The following is a 20799-nucleotide window of genomic DNA, read 5'->3' as shown; positions in this document are numbered from 1 at the left end:
AAATAATATCTTGGTAGTAAAAACATGTTCTCCTATATAATTGTGAGGGTTCAAGAATAAATACACAGTCTAGGCCTTCAGAGCCTGACTCTAGTTCTCTTCTTCCATCTTAGAAATATCTCCATTCTATGAAGTCTATTCACCTTATTCTCTCCTAGGATTTCCTAAATCATATCCCATGGAACACTTCAGTCCCCCAGAGTATTAATAGATGTATGTGATAGGTGTCCTGAAGCCAAATAATTTTAAGAAGCAGGTATGTTAATGAAAGGTTAAGCAGATTTCTTTACCACAGTGGGTCTCAGAGCCTTTCACCTGTTAACGAGCCTTGTGAATCTTTAGGGGTACTAAGTCATCTCAACTTCTCTAGGTCCTCTACTACTTAGAGGCAACTCATGGCTCCCAAGCCCCCCAAGTTTCGTGATGAGAACAGAGTAACAGCACGAAGGAACTATATTATGAGAACCACCACTTCAATTCTTCTTAAGTAGAGCTGGGACTCCCACAGTTTCCCTTGGTTACATATGTGGGATTGTCCTCTTTCTCTCTTCCACTGTAGCAGATGATCTAGTGGCTGCTGATTTTAAAAATGGCAGTGCTAAAAAACTGATAAACACCAAAGATGATACCTCTTTGGAAGGCTTTACAGACTCCTTCCCCAATAGAAATGTTTGCCGCCCCCAGTATCTGTATTTTCCAATTATTTTTCTTAGACCTGCAACATTATTGGAGTCCTTCATTGACATTTTGGTGACATTTCCAACTAGATCATAATCCCTTTGAGAACAGCCTCTGCACCCCTTTGGCTTCATATCCTTGGCATTCAGCACCAGGTCTGGTTTACAATACAAGTTTAATAAACATTTGTTAAGGGACAGAGGCAGAGAGAACAGGCAGGAAGGCAGACCCCACCACTGATGCTGTTGTCAGTGTGATCCCATAGGTCTAGCCTCACAAACCGCACGGTAAAAACAGTGCCCGTCCTTGTGAATGCTGTCACCATGCTGCTTTATGTACACCATTAACGAACAGTTTTTAGAGTAGAGTAGGATTGTGACATTCCCGCAGTTATAAAACTTGGCAAAAATGTTATTTAACTCATCAATTAATGAAGTCACCAGTAAGGTCTTACAACTAGCTTATCGGAGAACTCCAAGAACCACACAGAAGGATAAGCAATAAGGAAAGCTGAAATCAACTTACAAATGGAAGCAAAAAGGATCTATCCACAGAATAATCAGTTGCATCCCACCAGAAATAATTTGCATTTCTATGGACAAGAGTCATTTACATGATTATCCGTTTTCTATCATTTGCAGAGTTTTAAATAGCTCAAAGACAATGAAAAACAAAGATAACCCAGACAGGCACACTAGGCAGAACACCCACTAATCTTTTTGGTCCATTTCAAAGTCTGTCGCAATTTTTCCTGACAACTCTCCATAGTCCCGAGAGATGGCAAAACATCATTTTAGGTGCTGCTTCTAGTTTTTCTTGTATTTCTTTTTATCATAATCTTCTAGCACTTGTACTCAGGTTTGATAAGAATGGGGCTTGTCTGAAAAAATTTGAGAAGCAGAATGTGTTCCTACACATGCCCAGAGATCATGCCCATTCCTGGTTCAGTTTATCTCACTGCTACACTATACAATGAGGGTGAGTTATTTCATCTGATGCCTCCTTGGTTCATTATATAAACAGACCTCCAGAGAGCACCCTTCCATTCCTCTAGGGAAACAGTCAAATCCAAGCTGAACCTTCCCCTCTCAATACATCCATTTAATAGTTTCCACCTTAATTATCATATCGTTTCATGAATAAGGAGCTTTCACCTTTTTTGATCCACCGGGGCACCTGAAACAATTCTGGACTTGTAGTCCTCAATAACTACTTTCTGCATGTGAAAGTAACATTTTTTTTTTTGGAAGATCAAGGTGTAGGGGCAATTTTAAGCATTTTCTTTCATCATTTCTCAAAAGGACCAGGCTTTTGCCATTTTTCTATGCCTCCTTTTCATAAACATAGATTGCTTTTGGCACAGCTTATGTTTTCACAATGCACCCAGCTAGAATCAGTAAAGGCACTTTTAAGTGACTAGAGGTTTTTCTACTTGGGGAGGGTGTCTGGAGTGGTAGCAGTCTTTTTGCAAATTCTATGCCCATTATCTACTTTCTCTGGCTTATGCCCTGAATCTTCTCTACTTTACACTCTGTGAAAGCGCACTCAGCTGCCTACAAATGCCCAGAATATTTTTCTGCATCTCCCCTTGAATAAGGGAGAAAAGTAAGATAATTATGAGTTTTCAATTCATTGAATTCTTTTACCGCAGAAATTTTTAATGAGTGGGATAAAGGGATGACACATACCCAGTTAGGAGAGTGTATCAGAATCATTCGTTGAGCTTTCTCAAAATACATCATTCTGTGAGAATCCTAGATCAAAGCAACTCAGGTTGCAGTGGGTGTATAGTTTAGTATAGTCAGTAGAGGGAGAGACGGAGAACCATTTACCTAAACCTAACAGTACACTGTAAGAGATTTATAGATGTTACCATCTATAAATGGTTGGGGAAAAAAAATATCCTTAGTTCTGTCACATATTTGTATATATTCTGCTTTCCAAGTGATATCTGCACATAATACTTGCAGCATGAAAAATGCTAACATCCCTCAATGACTGTATTTATTATTAAACAGCATGTATCTTCTCTAGTATCTTAGCTATAGATATTGTAATGTTTTGAGTTTATTGGGTAATAATATCAAAAAAATCCCTATGTTTTATTACATTCATCAGACACAAGGTTCAGGGGATGTCGGATTTCCAAAGACCACTCTGCATCCTCAGGTTGGTCTGTATCTGGCACTATTGTGTGTTCAGGGGAGAATGGAGCAGCAAGCGCAGGCGCCCGGCCTAGAATCGCAAGCTAGTATCTGGATAATATGTGACCCAGGTACTACCTTCTTTGTGAAATTTTGACAACCCTGGATATATTTTATGTTCTAGAAACAAGCCAATAACCAAGTTGACAATTGTTATCTACACCTGTCATTCTGTAAGCCACTGCTGCATCTTCACGATCCCATATGCTTAACTAAAGTTTTGAATGAGAGAAAAACCTTAAGCTTCAAGGATCTAGGGTCTGTGATGTAAAGCGTCAGTTCAGAGACAGGGGACCTGAATGACAGGGTTATGACTTAGTAATGGGAAAGCGTCAGGACTATCCTTTTGTCACTATTTCACATTGATCGTATTGTATCATTCCATTTGAGTGTCACTATTATGGCAATAAAATCTTCCTTTGATACTTCCTTCTAAATCCTTCTGCTTATGTTATTTTTTTTTTTCTTTTTAGCAATACTTTCATGCAGGAGGAAATGGCCTGAAAAAGAATTTCTTGGAGAAAAGCCCAGATCTTCAGTCTCTGAGATATGCTCTCAGTCTTTATACCCAAACTACTGATGCCTTGATAAAGAAATTCATAGACACTCAGACCTCACAGAGTAAGTAACACACTGGATGTGAGAATAGAGTAAGCTGAACACAACTAAAATTCAACATAAGAATTATTATAAATACTATTAATAATTTTTACTACAATAAATTAAACCATCAATAAGAATTGCAGATTATTTAAACTTTAATAGAAAATTATCAAAATATTTTAGCCCTCATGAATTACAATTTTATAAATAATTTCAATAACACTAGGATATGCCTAATACTAAAACTGTATGGAGTGGTTGACTCTTGGTGATTCTAACTTCATAAAATTTAGTAAAACCTAGTTTTAGTTTTTATGAATTTAGTTTTACTAAGTTTTACTAGAATATCCATGGCTGTGATAGTCTCTTCAATTCGGTGTATGGATGCAGTGTTTGCTGCTCTTGGTAACTTCCAAAGGATGATAATAATTCCCAAATCTTGACTTTAAATGTAAAATCTCCTGCTCTGGGGTTTCCAGAAGAGAAATCTCATTTTACTATAATTTTACATGAAAGACATTTTAACTGTTACTTTGAAATGGACCAAGAGGAAAGCATTTTATTGGAAAGTCGGATTTGTTTCATGTGGCAAACTTCTCACCTCATAAGCTTTTAGGATATTACTGGTAAGCAGCCTATCTTTCAAGTTGCTTTGTGATTTATCATATTTTGGTAATTATATGCATTTAATTCAGGCATTTCTGAGAGATTATTGAAACTGTCAGTATGAGTCACAAAGAGCCAAATGCAGGCTCAAACTCTAGAACATAATAAATTGCATCACGGAAGTAATAAAAATGAGTATGAGGACACTGTCTCCATTCATGAAGAAGCCTCAGAAAAGAAAGCATACAGATTTTTCTGTTCCTGTGATGAAAATGCTCCAAACTTGTCTGTGTTTCTTCATGGATATTTGAACTTTTCTAACTACATCAAAGGTAGATGCTTTGCCTGTAATACCGAGGTATGTGCTAGGTGGGTCCTTCGCCTGTCCTTAACACTGTGGTCTCTGAGAGTGCCCAATTAAATGCTACAAATATTCCTTTCCATGTGCTATGCTAACCCAGGTTACCTCTTGGGATATTTTGAGAAGGGAAAAAAGAGTTGAGCTCAAGAGGGGTTGAATGTAATTCTAATGCATCATAGAGAGTTGCAGTTTTATTCCCAGAAAATTTGAGTGTATGAAACCTTCGTTTTGCTTTTATAGGTGTACGTGTGTGTACACACACACATAGCCCATCTTCTAGCATAGATTGTCACAGCACACAAAACTACGTTATGTGTATCAGTTTTGGTGTGAGGATAAATGGGAAAACAGTTTGGTATTATTTACTAAAGTTGAAGATTTGCCTTCCCTATGACCTAGCAATTCAACTCCTAGGTGTGAATCCAAAAGAAACGTGTGTATGTGCACCAGAAGACACACATAAGAAAATTTACTAAGAAAAAAAAATGTCCATTATACAGTTGATTAGTCAAATAAATTGTGGCATAGTCATACAATGAGATCCTATAGAACTCTAAACCTACACAAGCTACAGTTACACACAACATGGATGAATCAGAACAAACAAAATGTTCAGTAAAAGCAACCAGATACTAAAGAATATATACTGAATGATTAAATGTATAAAAATCCCAAAACCTAAACTGCAGTGTTCAGGGATACACAGTAAAATGACAACACATAGCAAGGAAAGGATTTCTACAAAGTAAAGAGAGCAGCCCTCTCTGGGAAGTAGGGACTAAGGACCTCGGAGGGATTGGCAGTTTGCTGTATCTTGACCTGGTTGGTGATGGTTACCCAGATGTTCTCTTTGTGATATGTGACTAACAACATTTCACTTTGTATATGCTTAAAAATTGTTACAGAAATAGAAGGGTTAAAAAAAAGCAAATGATGTCAAAATCAAAACCAAAATTGTTTAATTCAACTTTGTCATAAATGGGTCTTATAAGTATAGAATAACCTACTGTATCTTGCTCACTTCTTTTCCTCCTCTCTCTTTTCCCTTTGCTCCTTTCTTTCCCATTTTCACCTTGATTTCCTTCTTTGTTTTGGAACAAATTTAGATACATCTTTCATAATTAAAAAAAAAGGAAAAAAAAAACTCCTAGGGATTGAGTCCCATTAGAAATTTATGAACCACAGAGTTCAAGTGAGAACTATCAGTTTAGAAAAACACTGTCTTCTCTTTCTCTTTCTATTCCAAATATTGGGAAATAAGCCAATCCAAAATGGGTATAGAAGTATTAAGTCCTCAAGGAAACTGATGGTTCATTTTATAAGAATAAGATGTTTATTATCCTAGCAATGAACTGCAATAAAGCACCATCTTATTCTGCATTCACTTTATATATATTTACTAAGTATCACCTCTGAATGAAGTTTCATACATTGAGGCATATATTCAAAACTGAACATGTTGTTATATATACTAGTTGCTCTTATATGGCAATTCTCCTGCAGGGGTAATTTGGTTCCTTAAGGACATTTGGCAGTATCTGGAGAGTTTTGGTTGTTGTATCTGGGAGTGGTGGTCATGTTACTGGTCACTAGTGAGTGGAGACCAGGGAAGTTGCTAAATATCTATGGTGCACAAAAAAACTTCCTACAACAAAAATTTATCTGGCTCGAAATGGCAGTAATGCCCAGATCAGGCCACCCCGCTTTTATTACTAGACTGAAAAGTGAGAAATGTTGTAATGTAGGTCATGTCAGAAGAGGGAAAGTTTTAACTTGAGAAGACAGGAAAGGCAGAAAGGCCAGTTGGGTAAACTGAGTCATGAGGTGGTTAAAAAGAGGAAGGTATTCTATATATAGAAACTGTCCAGGAAAGTATCTACTTGTGCTCTTAATTTTAAAATCCCATTATGTCAAGAACATCCACAGCTTAGTTTTTTTTTTTTTTTTTTTTTAAGATTTATTTATTAGAGAGAGAGTACATGAGAGGGGGGAGGGTTAGAGGGAGAAGCAGGCTCCTCACCGAGCAGGGAGCCTGATGCGGGACTTGATCCAGGGACTCCAGGATCATGACCTGAGCCAAAGGCAGTCGCTTAACCAACTGAGCCACCCAGGTGCCCTACAGCTTAGTTTTATTAGGAAAAAATATTTTGCTTTTAAAACAAAATTCACATTTTAGTCTATGATCTGTCCTATTAACTTTTTATGAGCAACATCTTTGAGTCCCTGCTTATTTAAAAAATCAGATCCTTTTGGTCATTTTAATGACCTCAGCTTATGTGGGGAAGTAATATTAAAATCCACTTGGGCCATCTTCAATTTAATACTGACTGGACAGCACAGTCAGAAATAGTTTCTCATTTTAGCTGATAAGCCTTTCAGAGGTAATCAGAGATCCAGAATCCTATCCAAAAGATTTTATGCCACTGTTTTATCCCTGGGCCAGCTAGCACTGCCTTCTAAGAGGGGATGTTAGTATGTTTTAGTAACGCAGGGGAAAAATTGAGAATTTATGACATTTGGCTCTTCAGATGTTGCAGTTGGTCTGATAACATTCAAAGCTGGATGAGGCTTTTCAGTCCAGTCAAAAAGCTTTACACAAATTAATAGGAGTGGCGATGTGCTATGGTTCGGAGTATGCTGAATCCTTTCCCAAAGTAGAAATGGCAAGTGTCAGATAAGGTTACTAAACTGCTGAGCAATACTATGTAGCAAGTAAGTTGTCTACCACTATGCAGTTCATTTCAATAATCCTCTGAGGCCAGTAACATTATCCATACTTCTCAGATTAAGAAACGGAGTCACAAATAGATTAAGAAACATGCTGAAGTCATGTAGAGAAGGGGCAGAAACAATGTGCTTCCCACCATCTCATACTTAATCCGAAAAGAAATCATAATTAATTTTCTACAGCCCATGTGTTCTTCTCTTGTTTTGAATAATCAAGTTTACTTCAGACTCCTTACTTTTCATTTTAGTATGACTAAATCTCCCTTCTCTTCAGGAGATAATCTTTTTTTTTTTTTCATGTCCGCAACAAACTTCTTCGCTTTCCAGTTTCTCCTCATTCTGGTTGCAGTTACTGGGCATGCTCAGTGTCCAGGACACCTTTTAAATATTAATTGGAAGTAATTACAATGGAAAAATTCAAGCTGAATATAAGAAAAAGTATACTGCTTTCAGAAAACCCTTTCTAACATAGCCTGATTTCATTCCTCTAGAATCTACTGTGTCTGTGTGTAGGATATTGCGGCTTTGAACTATCTTCGCTATTCTGATCTTCACTGCCCTTGTCCTCCACCAGCAGAAGTATCATTTTGTAACTCTCCCTAGCACATTGAGTCATATCATGATTGCTAGTTTATGTTTCTCTCCTATCTCAATGTAAGCCACAGGAGGACAGAGCCCTTGCTTACTCATCTTTGAAATCTATGTGCTTCAAACAATGCTAGATATAAAATAGGTGCTCAGTGAATTTTAGAACTAATGAGTGGTAGACAATTAAATGCAGGAAATTAAAAATTATGTAATATGACACAGTTCTCATATTTGAATTGATAAAATTACAAACCTTTCAACAAACCTCACAGCCCTGTGCTAGACACTGCAGAGCACCCAAAGTGTGTGTCCCCACTTAGAAAAAAAGCTTACAGGGGCGCCTGGGTGGCTCAGTTGGTTAAGCGACTGCCTTCGGCTCAGGTCATGATCCTGGAGTCCCTGGATCGAGTCCCGCATCGGGCTCCCTGCTCGGCAGGGAGTCTGTTTCTCCCTCTGACCCTCCCCCCTCTCATGTGCTGTCTCTCTCACTCTCTCTCTCTCAAATAAATAAATAAAATCTTTAAAAAATAAAAAAGAAAAAAAAAGCTTACAGTATGATGGCTGGTACTGTTCAGTAGTTCTCATACAAGGTAAAAGGTACAAAGTGCCACTGGAGATATACAAAGGGTTGGGTAAAATTAGATGGAGAGAATAAGACTAGTAATTTTTATTAAACTATTGAAATCATGTTTATTCAATCTGTTACATAAAATTCAGAAGCAACCAAGAAAAAAAATACATGACCATTTTCAGTTTAGGCCACTGATAGATTCATATATGATTTCATTTGACTCACTCATATTTAGGAGGATGTACCATGTATCAGCCTTTGTGCTAGATAAACTGCAGTGAAAGGCTGGGCAAAATGTTTTCCATCTGCCCGTCCAAATACACCCTTATTCTCTCCAGAAGGCTGGGTTCTATGTTTCTTACAGCTATGGACTCTCTTACTACTTGTTTCCCATTGGGTCAGCCAGTAGGGGGCTCCTCTTAAGCTCCATGGGAGGAAAGAGTTGGTCGAAAGTATTCATTCTTCAGGTTCTCTCTGGGCATTGTCCATTCAGGCTGACTGTGTCCTTTCAAAGTACCTTTCCCTAGAGAACTCTCTCCTCCTAGATTCCAGTAGCTACTTCTGTCCCTCATATTTTATGGACTATGGGTGTTTGTTAACAGCTCCACTACTCCTTGTGTTTTCCCTAAATCCCTACCTAAACCTTCATAAACAGTCACTTTCTTAAACCATCCAAAATTACTGTTTGCTATTGATACCCTGGCTGATACAAACGCAGATCTTCATGGCTTTGCTAGGTTTTTCTTTCATGCTGACTCTCCTTTGGGTCATCAAAGATTAATACATTAAAATAAGCAAGTCAAGCGTCAGAATAATTCTTTTTGGACTGAAATAAAACATCACATTTTGATGACTGAGCTGCCCAGAATGAAAAAAAAAAATAGTGTATTAGTTTTTCATCCACAGGAATATTTCCATTACATTCTGGCCAGGGCATCAAAATCTCCATTTCTCATAATGCAATTTATCTTGCCCAGCATCTCAACTTCTCTGGAAACCTGATGTCAAATTGAGACAACTGAAAGTCATTGGTAAAATCATTTGCAAAATAAGACAGCCTCATAGCACAGAATAAGCAGGTATTTGTTGTAGGCCATGCATACTCTTACTGCACTAATCTAAGTATATATATTTGTAGATCAGAACAGATGTACTTTTTATTTTTAAAAAACAGGAATAGTTGAAAGACTTCATCCTAATACTACCCGTATAAAATCAACAATTGTGTGTGTGTGTGTTCGTTCCATCTTTTCATTTCTCAGTTGGGTGAGGACCAGATCTCATTCCAAGGCCATGAAGAATATCAGTGGTATTAGAACCTTGTCTTCTAACATTAAGGGTGCAATGTTACTTGCCTCTCAAAGGCTAATATTGTTGAAAATAAATCTGGAAGTAACATATTTTTCTAAAATTAAAATTTTTTGTTATTAGAAACAAAACACTTGACATTTGGCATTACATTCAAAGATCTAAATAATAAGTACTCACACTTGGAGTTTACTACAGATTTTAGGCATCTTCAAATACCTTTTTCTCACTTGATTCTCAGAACAACCCTGCAAAGTCAGACAGAGGTCTTCAAATTATTGGTCTGATATTCCACACTGCCTCTGGGTGTTCTTTGAGACAGTCATTTACCCAAAAGCGATAGATGCCATGGAATTGATTTGAGCAAGGGGGCAGTGTGAAAAAGTAGAATGTTTTTCTGACATCTCAAAAAAAGACTGAAGGGAGATAAGAAGGAAGCAGGCAGACAATGTGGAAGCTGGGCTGGCAACAGTGATGGAGAGATATGAGGAGATTCACGACGTAGTTCAGCAGTACAATAAACATGGGCTAGTGAAATAAATCTTGTTAAATTAGTAAAGATTTAGGATAATAAATTTAAAGCAACATTTATGTGTAGTAAAATTATGGTGGTTTTTTTTTCTACCTGTTATAATTTTCTGCACTTTCAAATTATCCAAAAATGTCCCAGTATTTCTTTTTCAACCATATAAGGAACTTATAAAACTCAACACCAAAAAACAAATAATCCAGTTTAAAAATGGGCAGAAAACATGAATAGACATTTTCCTAAAGAAGACATACAGATGGCTAACACATACATGAAAAGATGCTCAACATCACTCATCATCAGGGAAATGCAAATCAAAACTCCAATGAGATACCAACACACACCTATCAGAATGGCTAAAATCAACAACACAAGAAACAACAGATGTTGGCGAGGATGTGGATAAAGGCGAACACTCTTGCACTATTGGTGGGAATGCAAACTGGTGCAGCCACTCTGAAAAACAGTATGGAGGTTCCTCAAAAAGTTAAAAATAGAACTACCCTTCGGGCGCCTGGGTGGCTCACGGGCGCCTGGGTGGCTCAGTTGGTTAAGCGACTGCCTTCGGCTCAGGTCATGATCCTGGAGTCCCTGGATCGAGTCCCGCATCGGGCTCCCTGCTCGGCAGGGAGCCTGCTTCACCCTCTGACCCTCCCCCCTCTCATGTGCTCTCTCTCTCTCATTCTCTCTGTCTTAAATAAATAAATAAAATCTTAAAAAAAAAAAAAAAATAGAACTACCCTTTGACCCAGCAATCACACTACTAGGTATTTGCCCAAAGAAAACAAATTCAAAGGAATACATGCACCCTGATTTTTATAGCAGTATTATCCACAAGAGCCAAATTATGGAAACAGCCCAAGTGCCCATCAACTGATAAACAGATAAAGAAGATATGGTATATATATATATACAATGGAATGTTACTCAGCCACCAAAAAGAATGAAATTTTTCCACTTGCAATGACATGGATGGACCTAGAGAGTTTTATGCTATAGGAAATGTCAGTCAGAGGAAGACAAATACCATATGATTTCATTCATTTAAGATACAAAACAAACAAGCAAAGGGTAAAAACAGATAGGGAGGCAAACCAAGAAACAGACTCTTAACTCTAGAGAACAAATTGATGGTTACCCCAGGTGAGGTGGGTGGGGGGATGGGTGAAATAGGTAATGGGGATGAAGGAGGGCATTTTTTTTTTTTTTTAGGAGGGCACTTGTGAGGAGCACCAGGTGTTGTATGGAAGTGTTGAATCACTATACTGTACACTCAAAACTAATATTACACTGTATGTTAACTGAAATTTATTTTTTTAAACATATTTTTAAGGGGTGCCTGGGTGGCTCAGTCGGTTAAGCATCTGCCTTCGGCTCAGGTCATGATCCCAGGGTCCTGGGATCGAGCCCCGCGTCGGGCTCCCTGCTCAGCGGGGAGTCTGCTTCTCCCTCTCCCTCTGCCTGCCTCTCTGCCTACTTGTGCTCTCTATCTATCTGTCAAATAAATAAATAAAATCTTTAAAAAAAACAAAAAAACCCACATATTTTTAAGATTTTATTATTCACCTGAGACACAGAGATAGAGAGCATGAGCAGGGAGAGAAGCAGAGGGAGAGGGAGAAGCAGGCTTCCCACCGAGCCAGGAGCCCGATGTGGGGCTCGATCCCAGGACCCTGGGATCATGACTGGAGCTGAAGGCAGACGCCTAACCATCTGAGCCACCCAGGCATCCCGTTAACTGGAATTTAAATAAAAACTTAAAAAAAAAAAAATATGAAGAACACACTTTTCTGTGCAAAGTAAATTAGTTTAATTGAATCCCAAAGTGGTAGATTTTGAAGTCTTTCAGGGCCTTAGATTTAAATCTGTGGGCTACAATAAACCACCCAATTAAACTTCCTCCTTAGGATTCAAAAGATCTGAAAATTGCTCCAGGGGAAGGAGAATTATCTGGACTGGGAACTATACACACACACAGGCACCTTATATTTACATACATACATACATTATATGTGTGTATATAACTGAATAATTTATAAATCTTATTTAATGAAGAAATTTACCAGTGTAATTATGTAATGCATTGATTAAAATTAAGCAAATGCTAAGTCAATGATAAAACAGGTATTTTCAAAATCATATAACACTTTATTATAGGTAACTATGATATTTTTTTAATGTTTTTGTTTTTGCTGTTATTTTTGTGTTAGTTCTGATTGGAAAGTAAAACAGAGGTTGGAATCAGTTGCTTGGGAAGTTTATGGAAATGCTGACAAACTGAGATGTCAGAAAAACATTTTACAAATCACTGAGTCAAGAAAGCAAAATGCAATACAGTATCTCTGTACCTACCAAGCCATAAATATCTGTTTTTCATTCACTGAGAACAGGTTTTGTAACCAATGGGGTCAGTGGCATTAATTGAAAAACCAGACTATTGCCTCACAAGTCCATATGCCCTTTATAACTAACTTCTGAGAAAAGACACGGGATTTTCTTCTTCTTTAGTCACCCCTTGGCACTAAAATTAAGCCTGTTATTAAGAGTTCGATTAGCTTAGAAAAAGAAATATGAACTGTGTTACATGGCATGGAAATAGTTACTCTAAATCTCTAAAGGTTGGAAGTCCAGCTTGTGTAAACCTCTGGTATAAAGTGCTCTCAGTTATGGAGAAAAGGGACAAGGGACTGATAGGTTGGTTAAGACAGGGGAATGGGTAACCATGCAGTCATGTCCCAAGCATCTCTTCTCCCGCTGCCTGGATATAAGACCTTGGGATCAATCACTTAACCTCTCCAAGCCTCAGTTTTCCCATCTAGAAAATGGCTAGCATAGTAATTCCCAAGTTCATTGGATTACTGGGAGGATCACAAGTGGTAATACATGTGAAACACTTAGTGCACAGCAAACTCTCAATAAATGTCAATTCTTATTGCATCATCATCATCATTAGATGTACTGTCTCGAAAGTACCCCTTTCTTCTACAAACATGAACAAAGAACTCTTCAAATGCAGCTAAGCAAGGAAATCAACAAGCACATTTCCCTGTGAACTGCCACTTTGCATTACCAAGAGGCTGGAAGAGTGATAGAGAAACCTGGGACACTGACACACCTGAAGGAATCACACCTGCAGTTCCTATGAACTTCTCCATACATGCCACGGTTGTCAAAGAGTAACGTATCACACTCTGGCCATTGCAAAGCACTATGCTGGGTGTGAGACATGGGGAAAAGTATCTACTCTGAGGAGCTTACAGGGAAAGCTCTAACAACTACATAAGGGGAAAAATAATCATACAAGGTTGATTATGCTAAATATTAGATGGATCTAAAGACAGTACTAGGGGCTTTCAGAGGAGGGAGAAATTACTGTGGGCAGGAGAGCTGGGAGGCTTTGAAGGATGTGTGAGGTTTGAGTAAGGGAAGGAGAGGAAAGCATGTCAACAAGGCACAGAGGCCAGGTTGGTAAGGAGACCATCAGGAGGACTGGAGAAGTGCTTCTCAAAGTCTAGTCCCTGGAGCAGCAACATCAGGATCTCCTGGTGTGTTAGTAAGTTCAGACCAGTATAACAGAATACCATGGACTAGGTGGCATAAACAACAGAAATTTACTTTCTTACGGTTCTGGAGGCTGGAGGTACTGACTGATTTCAGTTTCTGGTGAGAGCCTTCTTCCTACCTTACAGATGGCAGCCATCTCCTGGTATCCTCGCATGGTAGAGAGAAAGGGAAGTCTGTGGTGGCTGTTCTTATAAGGACACATCCTATCGGGTCAGGACTCCACTCTTATGACCTCATTTGACTTTAATTACTTCCTCAGAGACCTTGTCTCCAAACAGAGTCACATTGGAAGTTAGGGCTTCAATAAATGAATATTGGAGGAGGGAGGGGCATAAGCAGTTTATCCATTAATACTTGAGAACTTATTAGTAATGCAAAATCTTGGACCTCACCCCAGACCTACTGAGTTAGAAACTCCAGAAATAGTGTCCAAAAATCTGTATTTTAACCAGCCCTCTAGGTGATGTTAAGAACAACCAGAGTAAAGAGTCTGTAGGGAGGAGTGAATAAAGGAGAGATGAAAGAAGTTGGTTGTGGTCAGAACTTGGAGACCTTTGAATGTCAGGCCCAGGGGTGTGGAGATTGATCTGCAGTCAGTGGGAGGTACAAAAGGAGGGGAGGTCAAACAAGTTAATTTAAAACACTCATGCTATGCTATCTGGTTTTACATAGAAAAGAAGGAAGAAGGGAAGGAAGGAAGCAAGGAAGGAAGAAAATCTTCAGAAAAACAGTTCTGCATTTTAAATACAGTCTAAATATAGCAATAGCAGAAATAGATGAAGGATGGATATGAGAAATATCATGAAGGAAGAATCTGTAGGTCATTACAGATAAAGCAAGCGAAGGACAAAGAGCAGTAAACTTAGATAATGCAGATCTGTGCCACCTACCATTGACCAAAATGTCAAAGTGTAGATGGACAGCTGAGGCATATGATAAATTCAGTTGTATTTATTTCTATAAGTACTAATAATAGGACATAAGGTGACTATATTCAGTGGGAAGATGGAAGATATGGTGAAGAGAGCAGTCAGTTCTGAAACTACATTCAGGAGGTAGTTATTGAATCCTGGGGAGTGGGTGCAAGCTCTGAGAAAAGACACACAGCAAGGGTGAATGAGCAAACTCATGGGGTAAGCCACCATTCAAAAGAAGGGAAGGGCCTGGAAATACAGGGTGACTATCAGAGCAGGGTAAATACCAGTACCATTTAAACACTTTGGCTACTAGCTCCCCAAAAGGTCTCTGAGTCTGAGCACTTCTGAAGGGATATGTTTGTAACTCATTGTGAGTCCTCTGGGTAAATCATCATGCTTGTGAATGGGGCCATCTAGGAAAAATGTCAGTTATAGCCGTCACTGCTATTAGCCTGACCCATTGTTAAACAGGATGATGGCCATCAGCACCATCTGAATGACCTAAGGATGTTAGCCATTTATATGTACTTAAGAAACTCACTCTGAAAACTGTAAGATACTTATGAAAGAAATTGAAGATGACACATAAATGGAAGGGTATCTCATGTTCATGGATTGGAAGAATATTGTTAAAATGCCAATACTTCCAAAAGCCATCTTAAGATTCAATGCAATCTCGATCAAGATTCCAGTAGCATTTGTTATAGAAGTAGGAAAAATACACCTAAAATTTATATGGAACCACAAAAGACTCTGAATAGCCAAAGGAATCCTGAGCAAGAACAAAACAGAAGGCATCACACTCCCTGATTTCAAGCTTATACTATAGAGCTATACGAATCAAAACAGTATGGCACTGGCATAAAAACAGACATACAGACTAATGCAACAGAATCAAGAGCCCAGAAATGAATCCAAGCATAGAGAGTCAATTAGTATTTGACAAGAGAGCCAAAAATACTCAATAGAGAAAAGACAGTCTCTTCAATAAATGATGCTAGGATAATTGGATATTCACATGTAAAAAATGTAGCCCAGTGATGGGTATTAAGGAGGGCACGTATTGCATGGAGCACTGAGTGTTATACGAAAACAATGAATCATGGAACACTACATCAAAAACTAATGATGTATGGTGACTAACATAACATAATAAAATAAAATTTAAAAATATGAAAATAGAGCCCTTTCTTACAAAAAATCAAAAATTAAGTCAAAATCTATTAAAGACTTAAATGTAAAACCTGAAACCATGAAACACTTAGAAGAAAACATAGGAATAAAACTTGATGTCGGCCTTAAAAATAAATATGATACCTAAGGCACAAGCAACAAAATAATAAGTGGGACTACATCAAACTAGACAGCTTTTGTACAGCAAAAGAAACCATCAACAAAATGAAAAGACAACATATGGAATGGGCAAAAAGATTTGCAAACCATATATCTGATAAGAGGTTAATATCCAGAATATATAAAGAACTCATACAATTCAAAACCACAATGAGATAGAATCTCACCCCAGTCAGAATGGCTAAAATTAACAAGTCAGGAAATGACAGATGTTGGCGAGGATGCAGAGAAAGGGGAACCCTCCTACACTGTTGGTGGGAATGCAAGCTGGTGCAGCCACTCTGGAAAAGAGTATGGAGGTTCCTCAAAAAGTTGAAAACAGAGCTACCCTACGACCCAGCAATTGCACTACTAGGGATTTACCCCAAAGATACAAATGTAGTGCTCCAAAGGGGCACCTGTACCTCAATGTTTATAGCAGCAATGTCCACAACAGCCAAGCTATGGAAAGAGCCAAGATGTCCATCAACAGATGAATGGATAGAGAAGCTGTGGTGTGTGTGTGTGTGTATACACACACACACACACACACACACACACACACACACACACACACACAATGGAATATTATGCAGCCATCAAAAAAACATGAAATCTTGCCATTTGCAATGACGTGCGTGGAACTAGAGGGTATTAGACTAAACAAAATAAGTCAATCAGGAAAGACAATTATCATATGATCTCACTCATATGTGGAATTTAAGAAACAAAACAGGATCATAGGGGAAGGGAGCAAAAAATAAAACAAGACGAAATCAGAGAGGGAGACAAACCATAAGAGACTCTTAAGCATAGGAAATAAAGTGAGGGTTGCTGGAGGGGAGTAGAGTGGGAGGATGGGGTAACTGGGTGCTGGACATTAAGGAGGGCATGTGATGTAATGATCACTGGGTATTATATAAGACTGATCAATTACTGAACTCTACCTCTGAAGCTAATAATATATGTTAATTGAATTTAAAATAATTTTGAAAAAGAAGAAAAGAAATGATTAAAAATGTTTGGGTAGGAGATAATGGCCTACCTTGTTGGCAGTAAGTGTGGAGAACACAGAAAGTTTTGAGAAGTATGTAGAAAGGAACATTGGCAGTCTTGGTTAACTATACATGGATTGCTTGGTAGTAATTTCAGAAAAGAAGAGTATGATTCTCATCATGCCTGAGAGGTAGCAAGTTAAAATGGGAAAGGCCTGGGTTGTGGAAGGAAAAGTATATTTAATTTTTAGCTCTGCTGCTTATTAGCTATGTGGACTTGGACTAGTTATTTAACCTCTTGAGTTTGAATTTGTTTCTAAGTAACCCATATTAATGTCACTCTAATCTGAAGTGTGTGAGAAAAAAAAACCTCATAAAATTAAATAGAAAAACAAAACAAAAACTAGGCAAACTAAATGAAAAAACAATCAAAATTAAGACTTGAATAAACATTTGATTAATCAATAAACATTAATTTAATTAATTAAAATGAACATCAAGCATTTAATTAATAAACATTTAATTTGATAATTATTAAATATAAATTAAATATAAATAATTAATTTAATATTAAATATTTACTAGTTAAATTAAAAAACAATTAAAACTAGAACTTGAATAAGCATTAAATTAATTAAAAAAACAATTAAAAAACTAGGACTTGAATAAACATTTTTCTGAAGACAATAAGGCCAACAGATACATGAAAAGATATTCAACATCATTAGGGAAATGCAAATTCAAACCACAGTGAGTGTTAGAATGGCCATCATCAAAAAGACAAAAGGTAACAAATGCTAGTGTAGATGTGGAGAAAAGAGAACCTTTGTGTGCTTTTGGTGGGATGGTAAGGTGCCATAGCCACTATGGAAAACAGTGGGGAGGATCCTCAAAAAATTAAAAATAGAAATACGTGATCGAGCGATCCAATTCTGGGAATATATCCAAAGAAAACAAAACCACTAAGTTGAAAAGATATAACCCCTTACCATGTACCATTATTTACAATAGGCAAGGCATGGAAACAACCCCTCTATCCATGGGTAAAGAACTTGTGAACACAATGGAATGTTATTCAGTCATAAAAAAGATGAGGAAATACTACCATTTGCAACAATATGGATGGAACTTGAAGGTATTATGCTAAGTGAAAGAAGTCCGAGAAAGACAAACACTGTATGATCTACTTATATGTGGAATTTAAAACAATCAAAACTCATAGAAAAAGAGATCAGACTTGTGGTTATCAGAGGCTGGTGGGGGAAATTAAGGAAGGGGGTCAAAGGCACAAACTTCTAGTTATAAGATAAATACTAGGGATGTAATGAACAATATGATGACTGTAGCTAAACCGCTATAGGATATATAGGAAAGGTGTTAAGAGAGTAGATCCTAAGAGTTCTCATCACAAAGAGAAACTTTCATTTTTTTCTTCTTTATCTTGTATCTGTATGAGATGAATGTTAGCTGAACCTATTGTAGTATATCATTTCACAATATATATAAATCAAACCGTCATGCTGTACACCTTAAACTTACACAGTGTTATATGTTAATTATCTCTCAATTAAAATTTAGGGGGAATGTGTCAGCTCACTTAGGGTTTCTATAACCACAAACTTGTGGTTCTTAAACTTTAATGCACATCAGAATCACCTACGGACCCCGCTCAGAGTTGCTCATTCATTAGGTTTGGGGTGTATGGAGTCTCAGAATTTACACTGCGCATTCCTAGGAGCTGGCAATGCTGCTGGTCCAGGAGCCACACTTTGAGAACCACAGTTAAGCCTTACCCAGGGACACTCCCTATAATAAGAGCTACATGTAGCTAGTTCATGGTGTTGACTATAATTTCAGGCATTTTTTTTGTAGTAATGTGTTTCCAGGCTGAAACCTGGAAAGATAAAAGGAATACTTGAAAAGCATTAGAGCAAAGTACAGAGTCAATAAAAATGTTCTTTTCCAAATGAAAGCATGTGCTTTACAGCCTTATAGGAAGATCTATGTGTAGATGGCAAACCAAACAAAACTGAAAGCTAAAATAAAGGAAGCCCTTTAGGAGAGAGAAACAAGAGCACTTCATGCTTGCCAAAGCTGATGTTCGGGTCTATATATTTTCCTCAGGTTTTTCCCATATTTTAGCTTTCAGTTAAAATGATATTTGCCTTTTTACATATAAAAGAAGGACCTAAAATTTTGATTTCTGCCTGCTATTCCAAACAAAAGGGGTTATTTTCAATTACTTTCAGTTTAGTTTTTGTTCACAAATAATATTATATAAATGATTTAAAGCCAGTTACTGTGGGAAGGCTTGGCTGTTTACATGTATGTTTACAATGTAAAACTTTATGATTTTGAACACATTAGATCCATTTTAGCTCTAAACTGCATTGCTGTCTTGTAGTGTGCAGTTATGCCTCGTTTCATTTTATTTTCCACTTGAAGTCATTTCATTCCCTTGGTTTATAAACACCTTAAAAATCTCTTTAATGGAAAAGGCAAGGTAACTTGATAGAGCATCCCCCTCAGCAAAAATAACTCCCAAGGTAGAACCAAATTAAACAGAGCAAAACTATAAGCAACATGTCCTACGTCATTAAAGAAAGGAAAGAAAATGGTGTTGTGGAAAGGCAAGAAAGGCACTGTGAAGAAATTCAGGAAAGGGGAAGAATAGCCAGATGCACTGGGGATGGAAAAGAAAGTCAATTTTTCTTTTCTTTTGGAGTAAGCCAATTTGGAAATTAGCAAGTAAAGGTTACAGCTATTTAGATGACAAGGTTAGTGAATTCTAGGCAAACATGGTCTAAATGTCCATTATATAAAGCACACCTATATATTCTACTTGATCTTGATCTGTAGGAGGAATACAAGGCTATACCCATTTTCAAATGTGGAGAGAGGTTTCAGGATGATATTGGTGACTTAAAGAGTCACATCAATAAGGTTGGAACTGGGCTCAAATCTAAATTCTTCCAAGTACAAACATAGGAGGACATTTTCCACTAACCAGCGCTTAGACAAAGCTAATTTTCTAAACACTTAGAGCAATTCTGTGGACATGTGAGTAAAACCAATTTTGGTCTACAGTCATTAGTCTTTGTCATCAGCCTGCCACTGGTTATCCGGTATGAGTAGCTGAATTAAGATATAATAAATTCTAATAGAACCTCTTATTCTTCGTGTGGATACAACAGTAACAGAGACAGCAAAGTAAGGATATTAATTCAACAGATGTTTGTGTATTGCTTAGTATTTGCCCTGGCATTGGGGAATATTTCGGAAATATAGCTGAAAACAGCATTTCCTCCCAATCTTTGGGAAGAGAGGAACTGCAAAAGTGAATGTATAAAAGTAGAATTATATAGATAACTCAGAGATATAACTAGGTTGAACAGACTATTCGAGACATGGATCAGTAATAATTTACCAGCAGCCATTCATTCCTTACTTCGCTTATTCATTCACTCAACACTTAGTCATTCATAGATTCATTTTACACACCAGCATGGCTAGAAACTACCCAGATAATGTGTTTCCTTCCAGAAATCATTTACTACCATAATAGATTTTATAAGACTACTGATTGGGACTCAGACTTAGATTTCAATTTCAGACTGCTGTGTCATGTTGATTTGACACAAGTATCTATGAAGTAACATGACAGAATATCAGATAGCAGACTTCTCCTACCAGTACAATTCAAAATCCCATGAAACATTTATATGGCCTGAAGCTTCCTCCATGCTCAGAGTCTACTATGGGAAACAAGGTTTTCTACATCCTTTCCTAATTCCTAAAAACCACCACCAAGCAATT

General features: G+C 37.5%; 1 protein-coding gene across 1 annotated transcript in view; it reads left to right on the top strand.

Moving 5' to 3' along the window:
• UNC13C (unc-13 homolog C) overlaps positions 1 to 20799 on the top strand; it is a 559379-nt gene that overhangs the window by 491480 nt on the left and 47100 nt on the right. Inside the window, exon 29 of the mRNA XM_078079321.1 lies at positions 3356 to 3503. Within this exon, the coding sequence (XP_077935447.1) occupies positions 3356 to 3503 (148 nt within the window). The remainder of the gene's footprint in view (positions 1 to 3355; positions 3504 to 20799) is intronic.

This window comes from Halichoerus grypus, chromosome 8, assembly GCF_964656455.1.
Source record: "Halichoerus grypus chromosome 8, mHalGry1.hap1.1, whole genome shotgun sequence".
Lineage (NCBI taxonomy): Eukaryota > Metazoa > Chordata > Mammalia > Carnivora > Phocidae > Halichoerus > Halichoerus grypus.
Note: the sequence above shows the minus strand (reverse complement) of the source record. Positions and strands in the feature narration are given on the sequence as shown.